This window comes from Ranitomeya variabilis, chromosome 3 (assembly GCF_051348905.1).
Source record: "Ranitomeya variabilis isolate aRanVar5 chromosome 3, aRanVar5.hap1, whole genome shotgun sequence".
Taxonomy (NCBI): domain Eukaryota; kingdom Metazoa; phylum Chordata; class Amphibia; order Anura; family Dendrobatidae; genus Ranitomeya; species Ranitomeya variabilis.
Genome location: NC_135234.1, coordinates 686,174,327 through 686,195,904, shown reverse-complemented (window position 1 = coordinate 686,195,904; position 21,578 = coordinate 686,174,327). Strand labels below are relative to the sequence as shown.

At 42.3% G+C, this 21,578-nt stretch overlaps 1 protein-coding gene across 1 annotated transcript in view; it reads right to left on the bottom strand.

Annotated features, from left to right (window-relative positions):
- Nucleotides 1-2,205: 2,205 nt before the first annotated feature.
- Nucleotides 2,206-21,578, bottom strand: part of GPD1 (glycerol-3-phosphate dehydrogenase 1) — a 60,819-nt gene continuing 41,446 nt past the window's right edge. Inside the window, exons 6-8 of the mRNA XM_077298061.1 lie at nucleotides 10,302-10,535; nucleotides 9,009-9,115; nucleotides 2,206-3,409 (exon numbers count right to left, since the gene is read on the bottom strand). Coding sequence (XP_077154176.1) covers nucleotides 3,313-3,409; nucleotides 9,009-9,115; nucleotides 10,302-10,535 — 438 coding nt within the window. The 3' untranslated portion in view covers nucleotides 2,206-3,312. The remainder of the gene's footprint in view (nucleotides 3,410-9,008; nucleotides 9,116-10,301; nucleotides 10,536-21,578) is intronic.

Genomic DNA, 21,578 nt, shown 5'->3' with positions numbered 1-21,578 from the left:
CATCATTACAGCACCCCGTATATACCCTCCCTTGAGTTCCTCTCTGATATGTGATGTAAACATGTGAAGAAGGGAATTTCAATAAAATAGAGTTGCATCCATCCTGGTGTGGTACTTGGGAAAATCACTGAGGGGTGGAGGTGGGGAGGGGCTATTTAACCTCTTCTGTGTTTCCTGTCCCTATCAAGGATAAGAAGGACAACCTCCTGGTGGTGCTGTCATGATGGACTCCTGGAAACATACTTACCGGTAGGACTAATTCCTACTTTTTCTTTTGTCGCCATTTTTCAAGCCTTGTTAAGCTTTCATTTTTCGCGACATGGACCTAAGTGATGGCTTATTTTTTGCACCCCAAGTAGACGTTTTTACTCATATTATTTTGGGGTAGATACGAAGCTTGAATCACTAGTTATTGCAATGTTGCAACGACGAAAAACTGTAGTTCTGACGATTTTACTGATTGGATTAATTTATTATAGCTTTTGATAGACCAGACTTTTACGAACGCAGCGATAAAAATGTGTGTATTTTGTTTCTCATGCTTTTATTTTTAATGTTGAAAAACCAGGGGGCTTTTTGAATTTGTGTTTTTATTTTTTCATTTTTTTTTCCACTTTTTACTGTATTTCATAGTTCCCTTAGGAGACTTGAAGCTGCGATCGCCTGATCGCTGGTGACATATAGCAGGGCTTCAGCACTTTGTAAAATAAAAATCTTGAAAGGGAGGGCAGGGGAGTTGCGAGTGCAGAGTTCCACACCAAAGCACTTGAGGTTCATTTGCATAAGATTTAAACACTGGATTCCTGAGAAATGACAAAATGGATGGCTAAATTCAAAGTATGAATTTAGGCTGGTTTCACATTTGCGTCTGTGCGCAGCGTATCATCCGCACAGTCCGCATGCGTACCTACCTTTAACATGACGTACGCAGGGACATGCGTTTGCATCAGTTCGCATGCGTCTGCATATGCATGCGTCGTTTCTCAGTGTGCAGCGGGGTCCGGCGAACGCAACATGTTGCATTTTTGGAAGTGTCAAAAAGCCATCAAATATGCGCAGGCATGTGGATGAGTGCGTTAAAAAATGCATTACTGTCTATGGGAACGCATGCGTACGCATGTCCTTGCATATGCATGCGTTCGATGCGCTTGCATACTTCAGACTGCGCATGTCCAGGAACTGATTGAGACATGCCCATTGAGACACACCCTCCTGGAAATATCGAACGCATGCACATAAAAAATGCAAAACGCAGGCAAAAAACGCATACAAACGCAGCATTTTTTTCCCATCATGCGCAAGCTGCATAAGCATGCGTTTGCGCATGCAGATGATACTCTGCGGACTCAAAGTGCCTGAACATAAAGGTCATTAGTTTGAGACATAAAATCAACATGACCGGTTCCCTTAAGTGCTAACATTTATTAGCTAGAAGTGCTTCTCACTAAATTAGAATATCATCAAAAAGCTAATTTATTTCAGTTCTTCAACACAAAAAGTGAAACTCATATTATATAGTCATTACAGAGTGATCCATTTCAAGTGTTTATTTCTGTTAATGTTGATGATTATGGCTTACAGCCAATGAAAAACCCAAAAGTCATTATCTCAGTAAATTAGAATACTTTATAAAACCAGCTTAAAAAAAATATTTTAAAATCTGAAATGTTGGCTTACTGAAATATATGTTCAGTAGCAATTATTTCAGCATTTGCAGGGACCCGAACTAAAAGAGCCACCTTGAAAGAATGCAGCATTAGTGCTGCACAAGATGGCTCTTTTAGTTAAAAATGCCTGGGGGGGTGACAGGTTCCATTTAAATAAAAAAGAACCTATACATGTTTGGTGTCTGAACTGGCAATGACCTGGAGAATCATAATGGCAGGTCAGTTTTAGCATTTAGTGAACATGGTAAAAAAAAAAAACCACAACTGTGGGATTGCACTTTTTTGTAATTTCACTGCACTTCAATTTTTTTTTCCTATTTTCTAGTACAGTGTTGTTCAAAAAACAAGCCCTCACATGGCCCTTTTAACCAAAAAAAAAAAAAAGTTATGGCTCTGGGAAGAAGGGGAGCAAAAAACGAAAATGCAAAAACAAAAATACCTCTGGTCATTAAGTAGTTAAAAGACTTCTATAGTTACCCATTTCTTGGAATGTTAATAGACTGCAGAATATCAAGAAAAGTCCACAGGAGGCCATTAGTGATGTTTATCAGTTTTTATTTCAATCAAAATACAATGTTTATGCACAGATTACATCCTGGGAAAGAAAAAGCATTTAAAACATGAATAGTCGGTAAAATATTCAAATGTTGTAATATTTCCTGCTAGAAAATGAGAACTTGTTAAAGAGAATCTGTCACCAGGGTTTTGCTGTGAAGTGTGACAGCAGCATGATATGGGGGCTGAGACCATGATTCCAGCGATGTGTCACTTGCTGGTCTATTTGCTGTCATTTTGATACCATCCCTGTTTTTTCTGCTGTTGATCAAGCAGTGCTCAGATCCTGAGCCCTGTGTAACCCCGCCCTCATCACTGATTGGTAGCTTTCTGTTAATGTACAGTGTACACATAAAGCTGTTACATCAGTGGGAGGGCGGGGTTACACAAAGCAGTTGACTAAGAGGCCCATGAAACCTAGTTCGGTCCTGATAATCTTCTGCTCATAAAACACTTACTTTTATTGAAACACCAAACACACATCCCTAGAATCAGGCTCTCAGGCCCCACATTATGTTGCTCAAAGATTACATATAAAAGCCTGCTGACAGATTCCATTTAGGGAATTACAAGCTGAAGGACTAAACCTTGTTTCTATTTAGACTGGACAATTAGAGGCAGGCAATAGTTTGGCTGATGCATGACACTGGCCACATCTAAAAGATCATGGCCTATAATGAAAATAACCCTTTAGCTGAGCTTGCCTACAGAACACCATTTCCTCTGCTGTTTGCCTATGACCAGATAACCATTTTAAGTTTTCTCCATGTAGATTATAAAGTAATATTCTTTTTCCTATTTAAAAAAATTCCCTTTGGGAACATACTTTAAAATTCTCAGAGCAAACATGTCTAGGGGCGAAAGAGTCCAACCTGGCGATATCTGCATTAATGAATGCTTCTGGGTATGAACGCCAATATAGTTAATCTCTAAAATTGCAGGAAATGGAGCTAATACAATCGAGTAGTCAGTTATTTATCTGTCTGTGTACAGTGTAGACATACATATATATGTAGATCACGTTGATTTGTGTTTGTTGCGGAAGGGCCCATGATGGGGCGGGGTTGTAGTGCGGAGATCTCAGGTTACTTTAGATGTGCTCGGGATGGTTCTGGAGGCAGGTTATGAATTCTGTCACCGGTTTCCCTCCATAACAGATCTGATATACAGCTGTGAAGAGCGGAAACCTGCAAGGCAAAAGAGAATTATTTCAGAGGTCTGGTTAATAAGTTCTTGTTTTTCATGCTTGGCTACACAAGATAATGAGAAATTCAACAGAGATGCATGTTTAAAATGTGTATTACGGTATTTATTTATTTATTTAATTAAAGTGATGCTATACTTTTGGAAAACTTTTTTTTTTTTTTTTTTTTTTAAATACCGTAGCTAAAATAATTTATTTTTTTTCCAATATAAAAGTCATTACTTTGTTCAGAAACCCCAAAACTGGCTCATGAAATAAGTGGATGTCGTTAGCAATTAATATGTAAATTGCCTCTTCACATAGGAAGAGGAGTCTGTAGCGCCACTTGTTGGAAGCAGCGATCCTACAAGTCACAATCGACCCTTTAAAAAGAATCTTAGGATAAAAGTCAAATCAGAATCTCAATTTACAGACACAGTGTTTGGGGATATTGCCCCTCGTCAGTGCAAAGTATGAGAAATGATCTGGCTAGGTGAGAGGCTCTGGACTCAGGTTGAAGGGGTAACATTTCTCCTTACCAGAACTGGTATGTCCCTCTCCGCAAGGAGAAACGTTACCCTTTAGACTTCAGCACCCAAAACATTTTTCTGACAGTTCCAAGTAATAGCCGTATAAATCTGACCGAGATCGGATGACAATGCACGGAATGGTCAGCGGCGCTCTCAACAGCTGCCTACAAATACATGAAGCTGTCACGCTGGGTCGAGAGAGCCGCCGGCCAGTCCGTGCCTTGCGGTCTTATTTATACAGCCATCTGACTACGCCCTTAGAAAAAGCAAAGAGGAGCAACTTGATTCCTTCATGGCAGGCAGTTTTGAAGTCTGTGCACTGGATTCCGGGAGCTTTCTGGTGAATACTAGGCCTTGTAAAGTCATGATGTGGGGTCTAGTATACTCAAGAGGTGCCCAGAATGCCGGGCACAAAAGTGAAGAATGGCTGCCGTAGAGAACCAGACCAAGGCAGCCAAGAATCGAATTGTCTATCTATAAAAATTATCATTGGCTCATAATAATTACAAATCACAAATTGACTAGCTAGGTTATTTATTATACTGAAATAATGCAGTGATTTAATCCTGTCAATAATCTACAGAGAAGGCAATCCTTATTAGACTGTACATTAGCGATTTTACAGACTGTTAATTCCTCAACACTACAAATAAAGAAAGTTACGGTCGCAAGAGAGCACACCGTCAGTTCTGAGCCGGAAAGAGAGCGCTCTCCTGCCGGCTTGTCACTTCTCTTTACCCCCGACGAGGGAGCGCACTGTCAGTATGCAGTGAAAGTAACAGTGGCCATCAGGGACAGTGTACTGAGCATGTGTGGATATTGATAACCAGCACATGCTCAGTATAGCAGAGAATAGCCCAGCTCCAGAAAGGGTCGTCCCTGATGACGATTCGTTTAAGGGTGGGGGGACAGCAGTGACCGCAGCACCAGCCACCTGAGGATGTCTCGTTTGAGAATCCCCAGTGCACGCTAGGAAACTCAAACGGAGCGCCATCTGCAGGAAAAAAACACACAGATAAGAAGGTAGAATAGAGAGGGAAGAGTAGGGATTTTTTAAAATGAAGTATATGAGAAAAGTGCTTTAACATTGACTAGACTGGGTTTCATAATTCTATGTTAGGTTTTTAGAGCTGTGTTTTAACCTTGTTAATAGCACAAGCTCAAAAGTTTTGTTTATCCTCAATATTCACATGCACTAGGTTTTGTAGTATTGGATACATTTTTATTGTCTTTTTTACCATATTTTAAATGTTACATTTTACAATTATTTAGTTATGGAATATACTAATAACAAGGACTGTGAGTTATGTACAGTATAAGTCATTTCTTCTTCCTACGTGATAAACAAAATATCCTTGGGTTGAATTTCCCGTATGAAGCCCAGAATCCTATCAGCCAATGGCTATAAAAGAGAATCCAACCATCAGTTCATTGAGTTGTTCCCTGCAATGATCGTGATGGCTGACAGTTCGGACCAGTGACATGGAGGTGCCACCGCTCTGAATTGTGCACTCTCCAATGCTGCGAGCGGAGGCAGCTTGGTTTGTGCACCATCAGTGGAGCACAGCAGGACTAAAACTGGCCGGATCCAGAGCTGCGCGGAAAGCTGTATAGCAAATAGTTGGCAAGTGCACGCTCCTTGTTTAGGAGACCGGCAAACTCAGACTGCAGAGGTGGCCGGTAACTTTAGCAACGAGCACGAAAATAATTAACAGAAATCCTCTCCATTCTCAAGAATAAGGATTTTTAATTTAAGAGATAACTTGCAAAGTTTGTTTTTAGAAGCACTTTGCAAATTTACCCATTTAAGAATTAAAGAAGCCCTCCTCCTCCTCCGCTCATCAACATTTTTATCCTTTTAATATATTGCAATATTCATATTATATAGCACTGTGTACTTACAATTGCTCATTTGGACCTTCTACCCAGCTAATTATTCTCATTTCCACTAGATCTATGACATCATGTGATTAAAAATAGAATCCTTCTAAGCGCCAAGTAGAAACAGGAAGTCTCTTTTCCCTGCATGAGTCATCATCACAATTACAATTCTACATCACTGCAAAGTCCCTGGCACTGGAGATGAGCAGAGCAGTTGGATCAGGAATTGAATAGGGTGATGACTCATGCAGGGAAAATGCTTCCCGTTTCTACATTGAGCTTAAAGGGCCACTGTCACCCCCTCCAGCCGTTATAAACTAAAAAAGAGCCACCTTGTGCAGCAGTAATGCTGCATTCTAACAAGGTGGCTCTTTTAGTTTTAGGTTCAAGTATACCCAAAATAAAGCGTTTTGATACTTAGCCACAATACCGGTCTCTAGCCAGGGAGGCGGGTCCTCACTCCCAAGCTTGAACCGCTACTCTGCCGTCACTCCAATCTTCAGGGGCTTTCGTCACCGCCCCCTCAGCGCTGTTTACGCTTCAAAACCGGCGCCTGCGCTGTGTACTACTGTGCTGCGCAGGCGCAGTGAGCTCTGGCCATCTGACGTCACAGCCAGGCTTGCAGATTGCGCCTGTGCGGCTGCCCTGCTTGTGAACTTCAGCCCCGCACTCTGCATAATGCAAAACACAGTGCGGGGCTGGGATTCCAAAGGTGGGTGGCCGCACTGCCCGCACAGGCGCAGTCTGCAAGCCTGGCTGGGATGTCAGACGGCCATTTTCCTGAAGCCGAGATGCGAACTCTGCTTCAGGAAAATGGCCGCCACGATCTCCATCTGCGCACGCGCGGCATCCCACGGCCATTTTCCTGAAGCCCCGTGCAGCAGAGCACTCCATCTGCGCACGCGCGGCCTCAGGAAGATGGCCTCCCCCACCGATGACCAGGGGAATAGCGCAGATCGCGCTCTTTTTCTTCACCTGCGCAGTGGATTGGGCAGTTGGACATGCGCAAACCACTATGCCACCAACGGAAAGATAAGCAAGATCTGGGGGAAGAAACAGCGATGTCACCACGCCCATTTGACCAGACCAGTGTGAGTGACAGCCCAAAACGGCGACTTTACAAAGGTATTTCGGCAGCATAGGTGGGGAATAAAGGCACAAAAAAGACACTAATGTAAAGCACAGCTCTGCCCCTATTTAACGCTATTTTTATCTCATCTTTAAAAACGGGGTGACAGGTTCCCTTTAAAAACGGACTAGCTGAATCCTTCTAAACTCTTATGTAGAAACGGGAGATCAGTCCTTGTATGAGTCATGAGTCACTGCATAGTCACTTGCAGGGGAAGATGAGAGAAGCTGGGTCAAGAGCTGAAGAGAGGAATGATAAATGCAGGGAAATGAGATTTCCTGTTTCTAGATAGAGCAGAGAAAAGAGAAGAATTTGCTTGGTAGAAAGGCAAAATTAGCAAAATGATATTATATGTATTAACAATTTAGTCAAAGTTAATTAAGAGCAGAGGGCACTTTGCAAAAATCGTAGAAAGAAAAATTCCACTAATATAAGAAAAATGAAAGCCATTTAACAATGTGAAACTTGTCCAGTTCTCCATTCTTTACCTTGGAAGCTCCTGAATAAGGACTCCTTATGTCACAAAATGCCACAATGAGGAACGTTTCTTTTGGTTTGAGCTGGGTACACGACAAGATCTCATTACATTAAAGTTTTGCTAATAGGAGCGCACGGAGCAGGAGATGTTCAATGGCAGGAACAGTGGAAAGTGCTCGGCTAGCGCAGATTTAGAGACCGCCGCATTAATACATTCACTGCATCAAATTAACACCCACTACCGATCAAACAATAGAGTATAGAAGATATAAATCTTCATCCCTGTGGTGACCAAATTTAGAACCAGTCATTAGAGATCTCTTTGCCCCCGAGAGGAAAACCGAGCGTGCTGTGCCCGCTATAGATGTGATAACGTGTGAGCGACAGCGGCTGATTGACTTTTCATTGGCTGATAATGTGCGGCAATAAAACTGTTCAGACGGCACATATGTAAGAATTATTGTAATTACATCCCGCAAGTTATAAGTGGATGTAAGCGGGTAGATATGTGCAGAAGATGTCAAATTACCAGAACAGACATGATTATATAGTGTTAAGCAATAGATGAACATCAAGGGGGTAGACATGTAATCGACCCGGCCGGCAACGTGTCCGTAGTTAAAATTATCTAAATGCTCAGGAAAATAGGAGTTAAGATGCAGAACTGCGCACTGATCAGTATCCACGTATTCGCATCCACAATGGATGACCGGAATAATATAGGCAAAAGTACCAAACACAAGTCTTAATCATTGAATTCAGGGTTTCACTCAGTCCAATTGTACAAAATCCAGCCCCTCGGCATGAAATTTACCTTTATTTATTTTTCTTCTATAGCACCATTGTATTCTGCAGCACTTTTACAGACATCACTATCCCCGCTGGGGCTCACAATCTAATTCCCTCTCAACATGTCTTTGAAGTGTGGGGGAAACCAGAGAACCCGGAGGAAACAAGGGGAGAACATACGAATCCTTGCAGATGTTGTCCTTGGTGACCTTTAAACCCAGCACCCCAGCGCTGCAAAGCAACAGTGCTAACCACTGAGCCACCATGCCTTTACTAATATGTATGAAAGAATGGGACTAAAGAGCTCGCTTACATCAGCGCTGTCCTATAATAGGATGTCGCTGGCCCAACTTCAGTCACCGCTCTGTGTATAAAGAATGGTATCTGTCACTGTGACCCCGGCACTGACTGATTAGCGAGCTGTCAGTCAGTGCTCGGCGCACGGTTGCAGCTGCCGCTCTCCAAAGCGGTGACTGAATCCGCATCGGTGCCACGTCTATGACTGAAACCCGAACGTTGCCGGAGGAATAAATTCAATTTCCTCCCGGCAGTGGGGCTTTAGCAGCAGGCACCAGGCAAGTTCAGAAAGCAATTAACCTGTAGATTATCCCTATATCAGCAGTTTAATAGCATGTTTTGACATGACAGGTTTCCTACAAGTTTTCTTACCCACTAGAGAATATGTAAAGTCTGTCCAGTAACTATTGAAGTGGTGTTCTTAGTAGACATATGGCGCAAACCAATGCACAGCGTCAATCTACGGGGTTACAATATCCTCATGTCTACCATGTACTTACTTCTCGACCATGTTCTTGCTCTTGAGGATGTGGTTGAGCTCAGCTGAGGTCTGTGGTCCCTGCAGTTTTTGTCCGTTCAGCATTTCTATCTCCAGTTGCTCTATAGACTGGCAGAGAAAAACAAAACGCTTAGGTATTTTCTTCATTTGAGTAACATATAAATAGCAGATGATCATAAACAGTTATATTAAAAGTAGATTAATTTCTAAGAAATAAAAAAAAAAAAAAAAAAAAAAAAAGAAATTGCAAGGATGAAGACGTTCTTTTTAAAGCCCAAGACACGTCAAAATGCCCCATAGCGGTGCTAACATACTGCCAGCCGCATTGCTCCCATGATAGACATGCCACAGGATACCCTCTTGTTCCCGCAATGTTTGGTTAACGAGGTCCAGGAAGTTACATGTAAGCTGCGGGCTAAACATGTTCACATGTCCCATTTTTATGTATGATTGGCAACAATATGAGTACTACCATTACCAATGATGGAGAGGGATCCAGTGTTCCTTTGTACAACCTTCAGTCCCCGGGTCTTCAGGTAGCAAGAATGGTGGGAGCACATTCTGGAACTACTGCCTTAGATACCCAAAATGAAAAAAAGATTGTCCCACCCCTAAATGCGGCTCCAAATTCTTGAGGTGCAAAATCCAACCCCCAGCCCGACAGCTAATACTACTACAAAATCCCAATACTATCCCTAATTGTACAGTAAAAGCAAGACTCCAGATTCCTCAATTGCCAAGACACAAACTAGTTACCCACTATTTCCACAAACTACTTTGCTACGATGTCTCATGAGAAGGCAATTCCCCCTGCCACGCCAAGCTGTCAATCTATGGGCCATTTAAAAAAGGGCCCATCACCAGGTCAAAAGTGGCACATTTTTTATCTTATTTTATTCCCACTGCTCCCATAAATATGCCTTTTTATTTTGCCATATGGTACCTGAGATGTGCACCTTCTTAGTTTGGGGGATTTGTGTGAAATTATGCCCAATTTGCCCTTTTCTCTATGTTTTTTTAGTGTTGTGCCAATACACACAAAGGAAATAAACATATGTATAATAATAATTTTCTTGCAGACATACTTCATTTTCTAGAAAAAATTCAAGAGCCATGACTGTAAAATGCATTTGAACATTTTCATTGCCTTTTCCTGGTTGTATTTATCTAATACATTTTAGCATGAGAGTAAAATACTTTTTAACTCAACTAGATATTTGGAGGCACCTTTGTGTTAGAATTCATTGATGGTATCCTCACCGCTTTAACATGATGGAATTCTGTATGTTCTTACCTTGCCAGTGCGGGCAAATGCTTCACCAACTTTCCTATTCCTGCCTCCATAACATGTGGTGATGAGATCGGCCACCCCGCAGCTCTCCAGGAAAGTGGCAGATGTAACCGGTCCAGCACAAAACAGTTTGGAAAAGGCAATCATCTCCATTAGCCCCAGGCGGATAACAGCGGCTTTTGTGTTATCTCCAAAACCAAGTCCATCACAGAAGCCGGCGCCAACTGCAACAATGTTCTGACAAGAGAGTAAAATAATTATTAGCTATGCCTCCGATACCTGTTCACACAAACAATAGCTTCCTTGAGAAGTGGTGGTCTTAGATTACATAAGTGGTTCTCAAGAGGAGCCACGCACATTGAACTCCTCAGGGGCATAGGTGATGGTGATCGGTGCCGTGGAACTTGCCCCTAAGAGTGTGACAATGAAAAGCTGGCAGACCGAAAACCCAGGCAGGGCCATCACAACTGGACATCTGCCAAGTGGAAAGAAATGCTGAACTGGATTTCTGATATCGGGCATGGAAGTAGTAATGCAAGTTACCAAACATACTCCACGAGACCCAACCATGGTGGTTACAAGGAGTGACATTATGATATACGGAAAATGTTTAGTGCTATTAAGTTTGAATCTCCTCTAGGGTAGTCTTAGCATGGACATATTGCTAGGACAGGATACCAATGCTCAATACGTCAGGTCTGAATGTAGCTCTGAAACGTTGTTCTAGTTATGGTTGGATGCCTGCCGATCTGCAGTATAGGAAAGTACGAAAATGGGTGAAAACAATACAAACATCTGTCAATGGCGAAACATAACAGTAACAGAAGATTGTGAAAGACTTTAAGAGAAAAAAAAAAAAACAACTACAGTATATCAACAGCTTGGAAGTGGTTCTCTCAGCCTTCGTTTATTGAATGCAGCCTATTAGAACACCACTTAATTAATTTCTGACCGGATATGTATACAGCTGTTCACGGTCCTAACCAATACATTGCTCAGCAGAGCAGAATGTTCTTTCATTATTGTAATAAGCCTGATTAGAGCAGATGGTAATGTAAAAAACTAAAGACTATTGGAGCAGGGATTTCTGCTAATGAAATTGCATTAAATAAAGTACAAATGAAACAATAATTACATCGTTCACACTTATTGCGCATTTACAAAACTTCCGAGCTTTCCTTTTATCTCATAGAATGAAGTCAGGAACTCTTGAATGCACCTGTACATAGAGGCACTGAATGCGGCAGTCCTTCCTGCATCCTGGTAATAAGATCAGCCTTGTACATATAAATGTACTCTAGATATAAAAATCTACGCACCCTATTAAAATACCAATTCTGTCATGTAAAAAAAAAAATCAAACCAATAAGAATCATTTCAGAGCTTTTTCCACTGTTCATGTCACCAATAATCTGTACATATCCATTGAGAAACAAACTGAAATTATTTTGAAAGGGAAAATAAAAATACAAAAACTAAAATAATGTGGTTGCGTAATTGGCAACACCCTTCCTGACATTTGAAGTATATATACAAAACACCACCCACACACGTCATAGTTGGCAAGTACTACCCTACAGATTAGGTATGCATACATCATGGCGACAGGAGCTGTGAGCAGGCGATCGCCGCCGGGTGTTCAGCTGAAATATAAGGGGCTTCCACTACTGGTAGTACAAAAGCTCTAGAAAATTGAAATGGCTCCTTGCCCCCCCCCCCCCCTAAAAAAAAAGCTAATTCTGCACTCCCAAATCCAAATGCCCCCTCCTTTCTTAGCCCAAATGTGAGTAAACCACATTTAGCATCCAGATATTTTGCATTTCTGTAGCGACGAGAGCCCTCCTAATTTACGAGTATGTGTCTCCAGAAGCATGAGCTGGGCACTACCACGTACTGGGCACTACCACGTACTGGGCACTACAACGGCAATTGCAAGTTTCCCTTAGCAACATCCATTGCTGCTTGTTTCTGGAAAACACCCATGGAGTCAAAATCGTGTACACCTGTAGATAAGTTCCCCAAAGGTGTACAATTTACTAAATAGGATCACTTGAGGGGGAATTCTAGCACTTAGGGGCTCTGTATATGGAGTCTGCAAACTATTCTAGCAAACTCTGCACTCTAGGAGGCAAATTGCCCTCCGTCCCTCCAGAGTCTTGCTGTATGGCTAAGAAGTACTATTCAGCCACACAACGAGTATTTCTACATTGAGCAGAAATTGTGGGACAATTTTTGGCGCCATTTTTTACCCATTTTCCAGTATGAAAATGTAAAATTTGGAGCTTACACAATTTGTGGTGGTAAAAATGTAATTTTTTTTTCTTCAGTGCCCAAAGGTGTGACAGTGTACCTGTAACAGACGGAGTGCCAGCATATGTGCTGTGTCACAACAACCGTAATAAAACACTAGCCATATACAACCGGGTAAATCCCAAAATGTAACAACATACCCAAGAAGGACCTTTGGGGACCTGCCTGGTTTAGTATATGGCTATGGATGTACGGTTTTCTTGACCTCATTTCATATCATGAGGGTCTTATACATTTGAGTATTCAGGTTTTATTGGTAGTAATTGGAACTTATACTATATTGTTTTGGGTTTTCCTGCAGTTATGCTTCTTCCTCCTAAGCCATATTGGCAAGTGACACACTAAGAATATTTCTAATCATATACAGGTATACTGCGTTTTTTTTCTTTATAGGTTATTCTTTTTCTATGTAAGTGTATGTATATGGTTGTACGTATGTATATACATGTATATGTATACGGAAGTGTATATATATATATATATATATATATATATATATATATATATATATATATACACACACACACATACACACTCACCGGCCACTTTATTAGGTACACCATGCTAGTAACGGGTTGGACCCCCTTTTGCCTTCAGAACTGCCTCAATTCTTCGTGGCATAGATTCAACAAGGTGCTGGAAGCATTCCTCAGAGATTTTGGTCCATATTGACATGATGGCATCACACAGTTGCCGCAGATTTGTCGGCTGCACATCCCAAAGATGCTCCATACAAGGCAGGATGGATCCATGCTTTCATGTTGTTTACGCCAAATTCTGACCCTACCATCCGAATGTCGCAGCAGAAATCGAGACTCATCAGACCAAGCAACGTTTTTCCAATCTTCTACTGTCCAATTTCGATGAGCTTGTACAAATTGTAGCCTCAGTTTCCTGTTCTTAGCTGAAAGGAGTGGTACCCGGTGTGGTCTTCTGCTGCTGTAGCCCATCTGCCTCAAAGTTCGACGCACTGTGCGTTCAGAGATGCTCTTAGGCCTACCTTGGTTGTAACGGGTGGCGATTTGAGTCACTGTTGCCTTTCTATCAGCTCGAACCAGTCTGCCCATTCTCCTCTGACCTCTGGCATCAACAAGGCATTTCCGCCCACAGAACTGCCGCTCACTGGATTTTTTTTCTTTTTCGGACCATTCTCTGTAAACCCTAGAGATGGTTGTGCGTGAAAATCCCAGTAGATCAGCAGTTTCTGAAATACTCAGACCAGCCCTTCTGGCACCAACAACCATGCCACGTTCAAAGGCACTCAAATCACCTTTCTTCCCCATACTGATGCTCGGTTTGAACTGCAGGAGATTGTCTTGACCATGTCTACATGCCTAAATGCACTGAGTTGCCGCCATGTGATTGGCTGATTAGAAATTAAGTGTTAACAAGAAGTTGGACAGGTGTACCTAATAAAGTGGCCAGTGAGTGTATATATAGCTCTGTCCTTTGTGACAATTGTTGCATGCACTTTGGTATGGGCCTGGTTTTTTGATATATGCTCTCTGTTACATATTTTTCTTCTATTTCTTTTCTTCATCCTGGGTTTTTGTTTATTATGTATTCCTTTTCCCATATTTCCTTTTCTTTTTTATTTTTGCACATCCCTTCTTCCTTGTCCTTAGGGTATTTAGGTTTTTACCTATTATTAATAGTAAAAATAATAAAATATTTTCCACCTTTTCCTCACGGTGTTACCTGATCACATGGAGTCTCCGGTGTCTTCTTTTCTATTAAATATTTTTCTCTCTGATAAGATTTATTCAGCCACAGATTTTGTTTAATAGTTTCCTATTTGAATGTATTACATTAATGAAAATGTATCTGCTTTGTTCTGTGATTATAGACTTCCTTGAAAAAGGCAATGTATGCCGAAATGTTGGAGTTTTGATGTCTGTTATATTTTTTTGCTGGCTGTCTCTCAATAAATTATTTTCTACTGAGAGTAAAAAATTGTGGACTTGTTGAGTGCCGAAGGTTATTCTTTTTATATCTCTGATTTAAGTGTCTAAAAAATTAAAAGTGTGAAAATTGCTACACTTTCTAAATTTACATCAAATTTCCATTTTTTTTTTCCACAAATAAACTCAAGTCATATTGAACAAATCTCACCACTATAATGAAGTACAATATGTCTAAAAGAAAAAAAACAAAAAACACAATCTCAGAATCAGTGGGATCCATTGAAGCGTTCCAGAGCTATTACCACAAAAGGTGACACTGGTCAGAATTGTGAAATTTGGCCTGGTCATGAAGGCAAAATCAGGCTCAGGGGTGAAGGGGTTTAACCTGCAGATATGGGATTAATCTGTAGGTTAACAGCGTTCATAACCTGCGTGGCGCCTGTAGTTAGCCAAACACTGCGAAGAGAAAATTAACTTTATTCTCACTGGCAGCATACGAGTTTCAGTCAGGGGGTGGAGCGGGTTCATTTTCTCCCTGCAGTGCTCAGCTAAGTGCACGCGCCGGCCAGGTTAGTAACGCTATTAACCTGCAGAGTTAGCCCACATCTGCAGGTTAATGTTTTTGCTCGTGACAGGTTCCATTTAACCTCCTATAAAGTTTAGTTGCTCTAGAACGATTTTCCTGACATGTTCTTGCTTTCCAAAAAAAAGAAAAAAAAGCCATGGTGCGTACAGCTTACAGCTTACAACACACTAAAGGAATCTCATTGTTGAAAGTTGTCAGGCTTAAAAAAAAAAAAAAAAAAGGGTTTAAAAAGAAAAGGTTTTACAAGGCATTAGATATACCAGTTGCTTAAATTTGTCACAACGTTACTTAGAACTTGGGGTCCCTCAAAAATTGATAAAAAAACAAAAAGAAAATTGGTCACAGTGGCTGCCAAGAAGCCCATAACATTAAAGGAGCTGCATGACTTTCTGGCAAGTACGGTACTTATGTATTGCAAGTGACAACAATCTTACATATTCATCATTCCCATTATCTTAGTTCTTTATTTTTCTTTTTCCACCCAAAAGGACTTCAGTATGTTTATCAATTTGATTGCTTTTTACTTATTTAGTTACAGCAAGGTTTATGTTTATTTTGCAAACTTATTTATTTTTACCAACTTAAACCAAGCTCAATTTTTGTGTTCTTTTTTTCTTTGTATTTTTGCATTCTGTGCAAGCCGGTATGTGGCTTCCCTCCCTTGAGCTGGAAATTACATTTAAAAGCTGGTGTCCACAGGTAGGGACCCGGTCCTTTGTCTGCACATATTCACACACTGAGCTCAACTCTGACACAAGGTAGGGTTTTTAATATTAGACAGTGTAGGACTGTCCCGATCAGGGTCACCTTGTCGACGGTGGGATGGCTTTTATGCTATTTTTGATCAAAAACAGTATTACTAATAACCCTGTGCTATTAAAATGCACTCTTGTTTTTTAATTATTTAATTACAGCAGGGTTTATGTTAATTTTGCTTCTTGTAGGTTTTGATTGTACACCTATAAGGTCACCCATAATCTGTACAAAGTTCTGAAATTATTCTTGTGGTTATGATTGTTTTACATGACAAAACCCAAGGATTTAAAACAGGTGTGTGTGTGTTGTGAATTCCGTTCTTGGGCTCCCTCCGGTGGTTGTAAATGGCAATTATGTGAGTTCTGCCCTTGGGCTCCCTCCGGTGGTTTTAAGAGAAACTGCTGCTCCTTGGATTTAGCTTAGCAGCTGCTTCCACTGATCGTCTCTCCTGCTCTGCTATTTAGCCTGGCTCTGATCTTCAGCCAGTGCCAGCTGTCAATGTTTCTTGGTTGGATTCAGATCTCTCCTTGGATTTCCTTGATAGTCGGTCCAGTTCAGCAAAGATAAGTCCTTGCATGTTCATTTGTTGTCCACTTGCTGTGGACTTAATCGTTCAGCTCATTTTATGTTTGCTCTAGTCCAGCTTGTCAGTATTCTATATTCAGTTAAGTTGGAAGCTCTGGGGAAGCAGATTTGCCCTCCACACCGTCAGGTGTGGAGATTTTTTGTAAACTCTGTGATGGATTTTTCTAGCTTTTAATACTGACCGCACAGTATCCTTTCCTATTCTGTCTATCTAGTTAGAAGTGGCCTCCTTTGCTAAATCCTGATTTCATTCTGTGTATGTCATTTCCCTCTCCACTCACAGTCCATATTTGTGGGGGGTTGTCTGTCCCTTGGGAATTTTCTCTGAGGCAAGATAGCTTTCCTGTTTCCATCTTTAGGGGTAGTTAGTTCTCCGGCTGTGACGAGATGTCTAGGGAGTGACAGGAACATTCCACGGCTACTTCTAGTGTTGTGTTAGGTTCAGGAACTGCGGTCAGTGAAGATACCATCTCCTCAGAGCTCGTCCCATGTTGCTCCTTAACCACCAGGTCATAACAGTACAGCTGGCCAGCAATGTATTGAATGCATCTCAAAAGAGGGAAAAAAAGAAGTTCTGAACCATTTTTTTTTTCTCTGCAGCCTGTTTTGTCTTTTTTTTCCCCCCTAAATCTCTGGGTGGTTCAGGATTTTGGCGCTGACATGGATGTTCAGGGTTTGTTCTCTCATGTGGATCAACTTGCTGCAAGTGTACAGAGTATCCAAGATTATGTTGTTCAGACTCCGGTTTTGGAGACTAGAATTCCTACTCCTGATTTGTTTTTTGGGGATAGATCTAAGTTTTTGAACTTTAAAAATAACTGCAGATTGTTTTTTGCTTTCAGACCCCGTTCCTCTGGTGACCCCATTCAGCAGGTGAAAATTGTCATCTCTCTGCTGCGTGGAGACCCTCAGGATTGGGCATTCTCCCTTGAGTCAGGGGATCCGGCATTACTTAATGTAGATGCATTTTTTCAAGCGCTCGGATTACTGTATGATGAACCTAATTCTGTGGATCAGGCAGAAAAAACCTTGTTGGCCCTGTGTCAGGTTCAGGAAGCGGCAGAATTATACTGCCAGAAATTTAGAGAGTGGTCTGTGCTCACTAAATGGAATGAAGATGCTCTGGATGCAATTTTCAGAAAGGGTCTTTCTGAAGCCCTTAAAGATGTTATGGTGGGGTTCCCCACGCCTGTTGGTTTGAACGAATCTATGTCTCTAGCCATTCAGATTGATCGGCACCTGCGCGAGCGCAAGGTTGTGCACCATATGGCAGTGTCCTCTGAGCAGAGTCCTGAGCCTATGCAATGTGATAGGATTTGGACTAGAGCAGAACGGCAGGAATTCAGACGTCAGAATGGGCTGTGTTTTTACTGTGGTGATTCTGCTCATGCTATTTCTGATTGCCCTAAGCGTACTAAGAGGGTCGCTAGGTCTGTTACCATTAGTACTGTGCAGCCTAAATTTCTCCTGTCTGTTACCCTGATTTGCTCATTGTCGTCCTTTTCTGTCATGGCATTTGTGGATTCAGGCGCTGCCCTGAACTTAATGGACTTAGAGTTCGCCAGACGCTGTGGTTTTTCCTTACAGCCTTTGCAGAGCCCTATTCCCTTAAGGGGCATTGATGCTACACCATTGGCCAAGAATAAACCTCAGTACTGGACTCAGCTGACCATGTGTATGGCTCCATCACATCAGGAAGATTGTCGTTTTCTGGTGTTGCATAATTTGCATGATGTGGTTGTACTGGGTTTTCCATGGTTACAGGTACATAATCCAGTGCTGGATTGGGAATCTATGTCTGTGACTAGTTGGGGTTGTCAAGGGGTACATAGTGACGTTCCTTTGATGTCAATTTCCTCTCCCCCCTCTTCTGAAGTTCCTGAGTTTTTGTCGGATTTCCAGGATGTATTTGATGAGCCCAAGTCCAGTTCCTTTCCTCCTCATAGGGACTGTGATTGTGCTATTAACTTGATTCCTGGCTGTAAGTTCCCTAAGGGCCGACTTTTCAATCTGTCTGTGCCAGAGCATACCGCCATGCGGAGTTATGTTAAGGAGTCTTTGGAGAAGGGGCATATTCGGCCCTCTTCGTCACCGTTGGGAGCGGGATTCTTCTTTGTTGCTAAGAAGGATGGCTCCTTGAGACCCTGTATTGATTATCGCCTTCTTAATAAGATCACGGTCAAATTCCAATACCCTTTACCTTTGCTTTCTGATTTGTTTGCTCGGATTAAGGGGGCTAGTTGGTTTACTAAGATTGACCGTCGAGGGGCATATAATCTTGTTAGTATTAAACAGGGTGACGAATGGAAAACTGCATTTAATACGCCCGAAGGCCATTTTGAATACCTTGTGATGCCATTCGGGCTCTCTAATGCCCCATCTGTGTTTCAGTCCTTCATGCATGATATCTTCCGGAACTATCTTGATAAATTCATGATTGTATATTTGGATGATATTTTGATTTTTTCCGACAATTGGGAGTCTCATGTGAAACAGGTCAGGATGGTATTTCAGATCCTTCGTGCTAACACTTTATTTGTGAAGGGGTCTAAATGCCTATTTGGAATTCAGAAGGTTTCTTTTTTGGGTTTTATTTTTTCTCCCTCGGCTATAGAAATGGATCCTGTTAAGGTCCAAGCCATTCATGATTGGATTCAACCCACTTCTGTGAAGAGCCTTCAGAAATTTTTGGGCTTTGCTAATTTTTATCGCCGTTTCATTGCCAACTTTTCCAGTGTGGTTAAGCCCCTGACCGATTTGACGAAGAAAGGCGCTGATGTGATGAATTGGTCCTCTGCGGCTGTTGAGGCCTTTCAGGAGCTTAAACGTCGATTTACTTCTGCCCCTGTGTTGCGTCAGCCGGATGTTTCTCTTCCTTTTCAGGTTGAGGTTGACGCTTCTGAAATTGGGGCAGGGGCTGTTTTGTCTCAGAGAAGTTCCGATGGTTCTTTGATGAAACAGTGTGCCTTCTTCTCCAGAAAGTTTTCGCCTGCGGAGCGTAATTATGATGTCGGCAATCGGGAGTTGTTGGCTATGAAGTGGGCATTTGAGGAGTGGCGACATTGGCTTGAGGGAGCCAAGCACCGCATTGTGGTCTTGACCAATCATAAGAATCTGATTTACCTCGAGTCTGCCAAGCGGTTGAATCCTAGACAAGCTCGATGGTCCCTGTTTTTCTCCCGTTTTGATTTTGTGGTTTCGTATCTTCCGGGGTCTAAGAATGTTAAGGCTGATGCCCTCTCTAGGAGTTTTTTGCCTGATTCTCCGGGAGTCCTTGAGCCGGTTGGTATTCTCAAGGAGGGGGTGATTCTTTCTGCCTTCTCCCCTGATTTACGGCGGGTGCTTCAGGAATTTCAGGCTGATAAACCTGACCGCTGTCCAGTGGGGAAACTGTTTGTTCCTGATAGATGGACTAGTAAGGTAATTTCTGAGGTTCATTGTTCGGTGTTGGCTGGTCATCCTGGGATTTTTGGTACCAGAGATTTGGTTGCTAGGTCCTTTTGGTGGCCTTCCTTGTCGCGGGATGTGCGTTCTTTTGTGCAGTCCTGTGGGACTTGTGCCCGGGCCAAGCCTTGCTGTTCCCGCGCTAGTGGGTTGCTTTTGCCTTTACCGGTCCCTGAGAGGCCCTGGACGCATGTTTCCATGGATTTTATTTCGGATCTTCCTGTCTCCCAGAAGATGTCTGTCATCTGGGTGGTTTGTGACCGGTTTTCTAAGATGGTCCATTTGGTACCTTTGCCTAAATTGCCTTCCTCCTCTGATTTGGTTCCATTGTTTTTTCAGCATGTGGTTCGTTTACATGGCATTCCGGAGAATATTGTGTCTGACAGAGGTTCTCAGTTTGTTTCTAGGTTTTGGCGGTCCTTTTGTACTAGGATGGGCATTGATTTGTCTTTTTCTTCAGCATTTCATCCTCAGACAAATGGCCAAACTGAGCGAACCAATCAGACCTTGGAAACCTATTTGAGATGCTTTGTGTCTGCCGATCAGGATGATTGGGTGGCCTTCTTGCCGTTGGCCGAGTTTGCCCTTAATAATCGGGCTAGTTCGGCTACTTTGGTTTCGCCCTTTTTTTGTAATTTTGGTTTTCATCCTTGTTTTTCTTCAGGGCAGGTTGAGCCTTCTGATTGTCCTGGTGTGGATTCTGTGGTGGACAGGTTACAGCAGATTTGGCCTCATGTGGTGGACAATTTGACGTTGTCTCAGGAAAAGGCTCAACGTTTTGCTAACCGCCGTCGGTGTGTTGGTCCCCGGCTTCGTGTTGGGGATTTGGTTTGGTTATCTTCTCGTCATGTTCCTATGAAGGTTTCTTCCCCTAAGTTCAAGCCTCGCTTTATTGGTCCCTATAAGGTTTCTGAGATTATTAATCCGGTATCTTTTCATTTGGCCCTTCCTGCCTCTTTTGCCATCCATAATGTTTTCCATAGATCTTTGTTGTGGAGATATGTGGTGCCCGTTGTTCCCTCTGTTGATCCTCCTGCCCAGGTGTTGGTTGAGGGGGAGTTGGAATATGTGGTGGAGAAGATTTTGGATTCTCGTTTTTCGAGAGGCTTCAGTATCTTGTCAAGTGGAAGGGTTATGGCCAGGAGGATAATTCTTGGGTTGTTGCCTCCGATGTCCATGCCGCCGATTTGGTTCGTGCCTTTCACTTGGCTCGTCCTGATCGGCCTGGGGGCTCTGGTGAGGGTTCGGTGACCCCTCCTCAAGGGGGGGTACTGTTGTGAGTTCTGCCCTTGGGCTCCCTCTGGTGGTTTTAAGAGAAACTGCTGCTCCATGGATTTAGCTTAGCAGCTGCTTCCACTGATCGTCTCTCCTGCTCTGCTATTTAGCCTGGCTCTGATCTTCAGCCAGTGCCAGCTGTCAATGTTTCTTGGTTGGATTCAGATCTCTCCTTGGATTTCCTTGATAGTCGGTCCAGTTCAGCAAAGATAAGTCCTTGCATGTTCATTTGTTGTCCACTTGCTGTGGACTTAATCGTTCAGCTCATTTTATGTTTGCTCTAGTCCAGCTTGTCAGTATTCTATATTCAGTTAAGCTGGAAGCTCTGGGGAAGCAGATTTTTTGTAAACTCTGTGATGGATTTTTCTAGCTTTTAATACTGACCGCACAGTATCCTTTCCTATTCTGTCTATCTAGTTA